The sequence below is a fragment of the Bicyclus anynana genome, chromosome 3 (assembly GCF_947172395.1).
Source record: "Bicyclus anynana chromosome 3, ilBicAnyn1.1, whole genome shotgun sequence".
Classification (NCBI taxonomy): Eukaryota; Metazoa; Arthropoda; class Insecta; order Lepidoptera; family Nymphalidae; genus Bicyclus; species Bicyclus anynana.
In genome coordinates this window covers 18,216,506-18,227,223 of record NC_069085.1, presented here as the reverse complement: position 1 = coordinate 18,227,223, position 10,718 = coordinate 18,216,506, and the positions used below count along the sequence as shown (strand labels likewise).

The 10,718-nt window shown below is 38.2% G+C and overlaps 1 protein-coding gene across 1 annotated transcript; it reads left to right on the top strand.

Annotated features, from left to right (window-relative positions):
* Nucleotides 1-192: 192 nt before the first annotated feature.
* LOC112049335 (uncharacterized) lies at nt 193-9,955 on the top strand. The gene is made up of 9 exons (XM_024087189.2): nt 193-611; nt 1,532-1,736; nt 1,973-2,109; nt 2,730-2,841; nt 5,191-5,311; nt 5,940-6,172; nt 6,874-6,994; nt 7,475-7,872; nt 8,617-9,955. The coding sequence occupies exons 1-9, from the start codon at nt 349-351 to the stop codon at nt 8,776-8,778; spliced, it is 1,752 nt and encodes a 583-aa protein (XP_023942957.2). The 5' UTR covers nt 193-348; the 3' UTR covers nt 8,779-9,955.
* The last annotated feature ends 763 nt before the right edge of the window (nt 9,956-10,718 follow it).

The window sequence follows — 10,718 nt, the reverse complement described above, 5'->3', positions numbered from 1 at the left end:
TTTTATCGATTTTTGAACAAAGGATAATTTATGTAAAATAATTTTTGTTTGATATTAAAACAGTCATTGAAAGAAAAATTTTATTTGCCTGAGAAATTAAATTAGAATACCTACCGATTTCCAATTTCCGCCAGATTTATTTCACCTGTTGATTTTTTACTTGTATTTTTAGTCTGTTGGATTTGGATTGTCAATTTGACATTTGACAACTTTTCAGCGAAAATCCAAAAATAAATAAATAATTCCTTGTGCAGGAAATTATAAATTTTATTGTTATAGAAATATACATTTAAGTATTTCTTTGCCCCTGTAAAATTAGTTCGCTGTTCGTATACATTTAGAAGCAACATGTCAGCTGCACCTACAGATTGGCAGCTGGAATGCACGGAGCTAAAGCAAAGAGGTGCTTACCTGTTACAAACAGGCCAGTGGTCTGACTGTAACTTTTTGGTGGGCACGGAGCCGAACCAGGTGGTCCTGGCGGGCCACAAGCTCATCCTAGCAATGGCGTCGCCTGTGTTCGAAGCCATGTTCTACGGTGGGATGGCGGAACGCAACGAGCCAATACCCATTGTTGATGTACAGATAGATGCATTCAAAGCTCTGTTAGAGTAAGTTATTTAATAATCAGCAGCTTACAATCAAGTACAACTGCCTTGTTGGGCCTGTGCAGCTTTAACTATGAAGTCCTGGGTGAACTATAAAATACTGATTTCTTCTTCCAAAGAATTAAAAATTTTAAGTATCAGAGTTGGCAAGTTGGTGTTGATGAAACGTTAGTGCCTCAGAAAGCATGTGTATGGCCCCCAAATGGTCATAAGCCATTATCGTTAATAGTACAAATAAAACTCTCCGTCATGACGCCGCTTAGGTTCCAATAAGAGCTCATTATTATGACACTTACACAATCAGCAAAATGTACCAAACTGAAGTGTCTGTCTGTGATTTCAAAATACAGTATTTCTCAAGTGCTTATGGATATTTACATGATAATATAAAATATAATTAAGCTTTATTGAGAATTTTGTATGTCTGTTTGTCTGTTCTAGTCTCCAGAACTGTTCAACTGGTTATTGAATAACATATAGGCAACTTTCCTGGAAAAATCCATGGTACCTGTGGAATTTGTGATTAACTGAATTTTTCATGGATAAAGTCACAGGCTTTCTGTAGTATTAAATTGAATTGAAAGTCATTATCCTTAATATGAAATAGTGTTTGTTGTAAGCCTGCCAACCCTGTCTAAACTCCATATCCTCTCTCCTATTAGGTGGAAGGCCTACCCACGGTGGGCCTATAAATAGGCTGATAGTGATGATAGTTACAAATTCAACATCACCTCCCTAAGCTCACCTGCATTGAAGACGCCTGGTGGGACTGAACTCCAGATTATTCTTTTCTATAGAACTGGGGCGGCCTTACAGATCTTTTATGCTGTATCCAAAAACTAGATTGAAACTAAAAATGTTACTATTATTATTTAATTATTATTTAATAAGAATATAACTAAAGTTTTTGATTTTATTTTCAGATATATTTACACTGGCAACATCAACATAAGTTCATTTGACAAAGCCTGTGAGCTGTGCTACGGTGCAAAGAAATACATGTTGCCACATCTAGTAAAGGAGTGCACCAAATATCTCTGGTCAGATCTATATCCCAGAAATGCTTGTAGGGCTTATGAATTTGCACGATTGTTTGAAGAAAATGTGTTAATGGAGAAATGCCTTCAGGTTATTACCTAATTTATTTAATCTTACATAAAAATATTTTTTAAAGAAACACACATAAAAACTTTTTAATAATTTATCCATCTTAATCATTTATATTATTTTGTCTTATGTATTGTATTGCATTTTTATGTAAGGTAATTGAGAATCATATTTTAACCATCCATACATATGTCTGCACATTAAAATATACATGTACATAAGTTTGTTGCACTAAAATGAATACTTTTATTCATCAGATAATAAGTATGAACACCAAAGAGGTGCTGAATGACTGTAGTTTTGAAGATGTGGAGATAAATACAGTAATTACAGTCTTCTCCCTGGACCATCTTAATGTGGACAGTGAACTTGACTTATTTGAAGCTGCAGTAAGGTGAGTTGGCTTAAACTAAGTTTGTAGTTTTTAATATGGACTGATTCACTGAGTTAAATATCCAATCCAAGATTTTTAAAATGTTATAAATATTAATTCATATTCATAATTCATAATTCTTTATTTGCAAATTGTTTAATACAATAAATGTTGGCATACAATTTGCTACAAAATAGCATGAATTTTTTTTCATTAAATAACTATAGTCTGGCAAGTTTGTTGAGGACACTCCTAAGATATGCGGGCGACGGAGGAAATGACTGCGCTAGTGTGAAATCGTGCGTGCGGGGAAGTGAGGTGCATCAGTCGTGGGTTTGTCATTCATCGCTACACGCCCCCCGGCCCATGCAGGCCAATGGGAGTGTTACGAACAAAGTTGCCAAGCTATAGTCTAAATCTTTAGTTTATGATAGTTTTACAGTATAAAATATTATAGTTTTCATTCAAGAAGAGATCCCATAACATAAAATCTTTAGATTTGTTTATTTGTTTTTGTTTTGCTGGCTCAACTTATTTATTTCAATTTGAATACTTGAAGCATAAGAACAACAAGCTTTCCCAAGTTTCTTTTGCTATTTAAAAGAATGAAATCAAATTTCAAAACTGAGTCTTGATCACAGATATGCAAAAACATTAGAGAGGAGAACCCCCCTGCTCCCTGCTGCAGATGACACTCCACCCCTGGAGAGACGTAAGAGCCCCACCCCCTCTACTTCACAAGAAAAGGAACAGGTATTTTGAAGTTATGAAATAAGTACATTCATAAATAAATAGTGGGTATATCATATTTTGACTCATTAATGAGATCAGATTGACAATGATTATATGAAAATCGTGAATACAGAATTTAAGGTAGAAATTTAGGTAAGACAATTTTAGGATTCTAGAATTTAAGCTATTGTAAGTGTTATTCATATTAATTTATTATACTTCAAATAACGGCGACCCAGACACTGATAGAGAAGTCGCAGATTTTCTGGATAGCGACCTTCAACTAAGCTTACCAATAAAAAGCTGCACCCCCAGAGAGGTCTGGAGAGTAATAAAAGAACTTGAACTTCACAAAGCTCCAGGATTCTGTTTAATAACGGCAGAGGTCTTACTACAACTTCCAAGAAAAGCGATTGTCTTTGTGACTCAGCTTTTTAATGGCATCTTGAGAACATCCCACTACCCGTCTATTTGAAAAATTTCGGAAATTATTATGATTTCGAAACCTGGGAAGCCACCGCATCTAGTCACATCTTATAGACCAATAAGCCTACTACCAACATTGTCCAAGGTATTTGAAAAAATAACTCTGTCCAGACTCAAAACCATTCTTCATGAAAGGGAAATTATTCCCCAGCATCAATTTGGATTCCGAAGCCGACACTCCACTGTGGAACAGGTACACAGAATAGTCAAACAAATTAGAGAAGCCCTAGAAAGTAAACAATATTGCTCTGCTGTTTTTTTGGATGTTCAACAGGCTTTTGATAAGGTCTGGCACAATGGATTGCTCTTTAAAGCCAAACATTGCCTCCCACACAACTTCTTCATGTTACTGAAGTCATATGTCAATCAAAGAATATTTCGAGTGAAAATCAATGACGCGTATTCGAACTTCCATGACATTCAAGCAGGTGTTCCCCAGGGTTCCGTTTTGGGTCCCACACTCTATTTATTATACACTGCAGATATTCCTATCTCAAACAGCGTACTCACCGCTACATTTGCTGATGATACAGCTGTATTGTGTAATAACAAAGACGCAAATATGGCTTCAAATATTCTACAAGTACACCTGAACAAGATAAATTCATGGATGATTAAATGGCGTATCAAAGCTAGTTCCACGAAGTCAACACATGTGACATTTACCTTGCGAATGGACGAATGTACTCCTGTTAAACTGGGACTTGATATTATCCCCCATAGTGACACCGCAAAATATCTTGGGATACACCTAGACAAAAACAAACATGGAGAACGCATATAGTAAAAAAACGCGATGAACTAAATCAAACCTTCAGAAAACTTAACTGGCTTATGGGAAGGCATTCGCATGTCTCACTCAGTAATAAATTGCTCATTTATAAAACAGTAATAAAACCAGTGTGGACCTACGGCATTGAACTGTGGGGCACAGCCAAAAACTCAAACTTGGAAATACTACAAAGATTTCAGAATAAAGTTTTAAAAACCATCACAAATGCTCCATGGTTCACTAAGATATCGGAACTACATGAGTATCTTGACATAAAAACAGTAAAAGAAGAGGTTGAACTCAGATCAATGTGCTATAAAAATCGCATAAACACCCATGAAAATAAACTTGCTACTGCCCTCGGTCATCCAATAGATGTTAGAAGGCTAAAGCGCGCCTACATATGGGATCTCCTGTAAAAAAAAAAAAAATCAAAATAATAAGAATGTACAAATGTACAAATGAAATACAAAAAGTTAACAAATAAAATAAATTAGCATGGCCTTCAATGGAAGGTCAGCTACACATGCCATGTAGTACCCACAAGCAATTTGCTTAAAGCTGTTTCAGCTGATTGCACAATAGTAATGAATTTAAAAAAAATATTAATTTATTATGAAAACACACCTAAAGCTCACGTGATACAATGTCAGAGTATGCCTGACTAGTTTTGAACCCATACTGTGCCCTTTATAAAAATGTATAAAAACATTTTATATATATACTAGCTGACGGTTTCACTCGCGTGGTTCCCGTTCCCGTAGGAATACGGGGATAATACGGCCTATAGACTTCCTCGATAAATGGGCTATCTAATACTGAAAGAATTTTTCAAATCGGACCAGTAGTTCTGAGATTAGCGCGTTCAATCAAACAAACAAACAAACTCTTCAGCTTTATAATATTAGTATGGATTTCAGGTAAAAATATTGGTAGCAGCCCATATTAGAGGTGGATTAAACTGGTGGGATTAGACACAAATTGAAATTCATGTTCAATATTGAAATGGGTAAACAAAATGTGTATGAAAATTAATTGGTATGGACATTTGTGAATACTAATATAATATTTGGGAATAGGAATAATAATTTAATAATTATATGTATTCTCAGGTAGTAAATGTGGAGAGCAGTGCTGAAAGCAGCCCGGAGGCTGTGATGGAGACCGGTCGGGAGCCCGAACACACGGCGACACCGCCTGAACCTGCCAAGAAGCCTGCCAGCGACAACAGAGGTGAGATAACAGAATGCTTTGCACATAAAAATACTAAATTTAAAAAAAACATCAAAAATTAATAATTTAAACTTATCATATAAAGGTGGCCTTATTGCTATAAACAATCTCTACCAGATAACCCCTGACGAATGGACTTGCGAAGACATAGCAGCAACGTATTTGAGCTAACTGTCGCAACATTCCTGGGATTTGCTTATTCCACTAGCGACCTTGCAGTCAAAATGTTGTTTGACGCATACAGCCGCTTCTCTATGTCCTCCAGCATGCTTCGATACCATAGAGAAAACTGTGATCGAAGTACAGTTACCAGGCATTTAAATCCCATTTCATATTTTATTCTAAATCCCTTGAAAATAGGTAATAATCGAGGCTAAAAATTACATTATTCGCGGATCTGTGGCGAAAATGACGTGTAATTTGCCAATTAAAACTTTAATTTTGCTGAATTTAGCCTCGAATATGGGTATTGGATAAGTATTGGATCGCAATTTTTTAAAACGCAAATAAGGAGCTTCACCCATATATCATTTCAATTTGAAACTCTTCTTGACAGTCCCACCCACACTCAGTCTATACCATAATAGTATGAACAAATCTCTGAAGAACTCAATTGTTTTACTCACAGATAACAAAGAGAAGGTGACAATCCGCAAGGCGGTGGAGAAGATCCGCTTCCTCACGCTGTCGCCGCAGCAGTTCGCGTCGGGCCCGGCGCGCTCGCCGCTGCTCAGCGAGTCGGAGGCGTTCGCGGTGCTCATGAACATCCTGTCCTCCGTCACCGACGTGCCGCTGCCCGCCGGCTTCTCCACCAGCCGGGAGCCCAGGAAACAGCTGTTCGGTGGTGGCTCCTCGAGCAATGTGAGTACCAGTCCTTACGTCACCGAGGCGTTATTTGCGACGTACATTTGCCATTGTGTATTAAGTTTATCACTTGTGGTTTCCCAAGTGGATAGTTGGTTTTTATGATAGGGGAGCCCAGGATGCTATATTTACAGTTAAGATGAAGAAATTTATATTAGATATTATAGAAGAACTACCGATACTTCGGCTTACTGAAATCGTCAGAAAAGATGAGCGATTTCATTCACGAGATTAGTTCACTCAAAATAAGTAAAAAATTAACCGCGCTCGTTGCTCGATAACCGAAATATAAGGGTTTTATTTTGTAACTTTAGAACCCTCCCATTATATTACGTTACGCTCAAATCATCAGATTTTCGAAATGCACACCTTTTAGCTTTCAACTCACCTTTTATCTTAATCTGACGTGCTGCTTGAGTATTTCTAAAGTTAGTTTTTTTTTTTTGGTTGTCCTAAACATACCCACCAATATTAAGGGCACATACTTGGTGAAGGTACTGAACAACGTGCAAGGTATACTCCTGTAGCAGCCCTAATTGGCATGCCCTTATGTTCATCTGCCGCGCTCGAGTAACTGTACTTTTAGTAGTTATTGCAGCTTTCTTCTAAAAACAGATAAAACATTATTTATAAAACAGAATCATAATAATAGTAATTCAATCCGTAATATTGAACTTGGTGCCGGGATCTGGTTCCAGATGCCGACATTCACAGTGGACACGCCCAGCCCTGTGACGGTGGACCAGTGCGAGATGTCGCGCCTGCCGCAGCCCTGCCTCGCCACCGTCTACCCTCGCCCCACCAGGACGGGACAGGAGGGTGAGGCTCAATTATATATATATAAAGAAAGTCGTGTTAGTTACACTATTTATAACGCAAGAACTGGACTTACTGGATTTGGCTGAAAATTGGTGTCATTGGTAGGGATAGGGTTTCACGCAGACGAAGTCACAGGCGTCCGCTAGTTTAAGAAATATTAAGGACGGCCACGACTTAGGTCAATCTGAAAATGAAAGTAAAACAAACTGTAAACTCGTATTTATCTTCATTTTGGCAATTAAATAGTTGTCTCGATAGTCTTTTAAATTTTGCACATCACACATATTGCCACATCAGCTTCGCGACTCGCTGAGCTATGTCAGTGACTTTGGTTCGTCTGCGGATCTGCTCATTTCTGATTCGATCACGCAGCGATCACATTTCTACAAATGTTTTACATTTGTAGAAACAGAATTGATGTGTACCTTGGCTACACTGTGCATCAATAGATAGTGCGACTGACGCACGCTGCGTGTGCAGGTGTGCGCCTGTCGTCGTTCCACAACCCGCTGTCCGCGAGCACGGGCGCCGGCGCGAGCTGCGCGGAGCACGCCGAGCGGCACGGCGACCAGAACAAGATCTACTGCCAGCGCGCCATAGTGCAGCACACCGACTGCCTCAACACCAGCGGGCTGGACTGCTCCGTCACGTTCATGGTGGACAAGAACATCTGCCTGCTGGGCGTGCAGGTGCCCACGCAGGCGCCCAGCCTGGAGCACGGCGGCGGCACCGGCTCGGGGTACTCCGAGCTGCTGTACGCGCACCTGCTGGACGCGGACGGCGCGCGCCTCACCTACACGCACTACACCAACCGCGTGCCCTACCGCCACCTGCTCGACATCATGTTCAACCGGCCCGTCTACATACAGCGCAACAAGGTGAGCGCCGCCATCATGTATACTATTAGTATTGTAAGAAATAGTAGTCTGAGACTGGATATGACGTCAAGTGGCTGGATATGACTTATTTCCCTAAAGAGTGGGGCGTTGGTGAGGGGTACCGATCGCTTGGCGGGAACGACTTGCGATATAAGGCGCTCGTCGTGCGGTCGCCTTCAGTGTGCTCGTGGCGTTCGAGCCATCCACATTTCTTGTTGTGTGGTTCTTTATAAGTTGCTTGGGTTGTTTGTTAACAGTCAAAGGGCCCTTTAACCCTACACACAACGTTCACAAGTCCGTGACTTCAGTCAAGGTCGTTCTCTACCATTCTAGGATCTTATTTTGGTTACAGTGTTTGAGTTTTTAAAAAAGTTGTCCTGACAAATATTGTGAATCAGCCTTGGTTCGACATTATTTTTCGTATTTAAGTAAGTCTTCTAAAAGTATCATAATAAAATTACAAACAAGGCACATAGTTCGAAGAGTCGATGGACGACGAGGTCCCAAGGTGCTGGAATGGCGACCCCGTACCAGAAGACGCAGGGTGGGTCGACCCCCCCAGGTGGACTGACGACATCAAGCGAGTCACAGGAAATCGCTGGATGCAGTCGGCTCAAAATCGTGATTTCACAAAAGACCTGTGTCCTGCAGTCCATCGGCTGATATGATAATGATGATTATGAGACATTTCGCATTGATTTTGGCTTTATTACATGGATGCACTCAAATTGTTCCTCTGTGCAGGTGTACAAGGTGGGCATAGTGTTCAACAAGGTGGGCTGGTACCCCATGGGCTCGTGCGCGCAGCAGGTGGCCGCCGAGTCCGTGTTCTTCAACTTCGGCATCGGCCACAGCAGCGACTCCGTGCGCGACGGCCTCATACGCTCCATCATATTCACCTTCTAGACCTCATGACTTCTTTGAAACGAATAAAATGTCAGTAGGCATTACAGTTTGGCTACTGAAAACACTGAAATCGCCCAGAAAATTGAAAAAAAAAATTTAAACAGTATAAACAAACGTGAGAAAACATTACTATAGTTTGGCAAGTTCGTTCGTAACACTCCCGATGGACCGCGCGGGCCGGACTTCATACCTACGCAGTCCTTCCCTCTGCACCGCGCGCAGTCCTTCCCGCCCCGTCGTATGTATATGTACCTATACAAAAATTAAATTCTTAAACTATATTCACACTGAGTTAATTCCAATATTTGAATATCTCCCTCTAATTTTTTTTTATTTTGCCGGGCGATTTCATTCTCTACTTTCACTAGCCAAACTCTACCAAACTTAACAAAACTGTGTGGCGATATCCCACAGATCCAATATGTATCAGCTTGAAATAGAGATGATGACAGTTTTTAAATTGTACATAAATTAAGAGTATGCTAATAGTAAAGCAATTTTGTAAAAGTAACAGGGTATCTGCGATCATTACTTTCAGAGCTACAGGGATATAAAGGATGCCGCGGATCCCTGAAAAACGCTCCATACAAAATGGTACGATTTAATGACGTCGTTGGTTCGCTGATTGTTTATGTTTGTATGGGCGTTCAATCAAAATTACCAATATCTTTGTTAATTGTGTGTTTCTGTTTATAGTTCACATATTGAAAAAGTAATGTTTAATGTAAGGAAACTACAAATTTATGATTTTTTCATCTAATTACGATAAAAGAATTTAAGTAGATTTGGAAATTTTGTAATCTTATTTATTTATTTAGTCAATCTATTTTTTACATATTAATTAGTTAGTATCGTCCTTATTTACCCGAATGTCTCATAAAAATCAATATGTTCAAACCTAGTCATCATCCCCATTGACAGTGACAACCTCTACATCATAATATTCATGTAATCCATTTTCTAGACCATTTTGGTCTAGAAAATGGATTACATGCAAAAGCAAAACTATTTTGAATTTATGCTGAATAAAGATGAATTATCAGAAAAGGAAGGGTTCAAAGACCCTAACTGGTGAAGACTTTGAACACTCATTCAATATTTTATAAATTAAATAAATAATGACTATTAATTTATTTTTTAAGTGAATTTAGGATGAATAAAAATGTGTTGCTTTTAATTATCGTTTCTTTCATTTAATGCACCTTAACTATCTGGAAGTGGAGCTATAGTGTCTGTTATGATTAAAAATATACCTATCTGGTTTTAGGAAATATCATGTATTCAAACTACAAATAGATTTGATTTTTTTGTTTCGAATTTTCGAAGCCTATTCGTAAGATTTTGAAACCTTAGAGAGTAAAAGTATTAAATGACCTAGTACCTACTGTATTTGTACCGACTCTTTAAATCAAAGACTGTACTTTAAATTAATCTTATTATTTTACTCTTCGACTGTACTGGACCTATTTTTAAATTCATTCGCCAATGGAATGGAAAGCTTTAATTTGATCAATGTCAAACATAATAATAATGTGACCAGCATATAAAGATTATGGTTGTCCTAACGATTCTGATTCGATTAAAATCGATAAAAAATATGCAATGATACATAAGAAGTAAAATATTTTTTTAAAATGATATCAAAAGTTGCATAGGTACATCATATAATATAATAATATTCTTTTTGTAAATTATTAATACTTAGTATTTTGTATTATATTTTGTATTTTATTAACATTATTAAAAATTAAAAAAGACAAAATTTACCAAAGAGAATCAATTATTCCTTTCTTAAAATAATGACAGTTCTGTCACATTATGATAGCTAATGACATGATGTGATTTTGTGTCTGTTGGCCTTCGATACGTTTGTGTTCTCGTGATCGGATGTGTTCTGCGTACGGACGTTTTTTTAAAGTGTTGTTTTTGTTATTTTTTAC

Excerpts from the sequence above, each read along its gene's own strand:
- LOC112049335 (XM_024087189.2), top strand. The coding sequence starts at position 349 with ATGTCAGCTGCACCTACAGATTGGCAGCTGGAATGCACGGAGCTAAAG. Across the intron at positions 1,737-1,972 it reads TAATGGAGAAATGCCTTCAG|ATAATAAGTATGAACACCAA; the intron begins GTTATTACCTAA and ends TTTATTCATCAG. Across the intron at positions 7,873-8,616 it reads TCTACATACAGCGCAACAAG|GTGTACAAGGTGGGCATAGT; the intron begins GTGAGCGCCGCC and ends TCCTCTGTGCAG.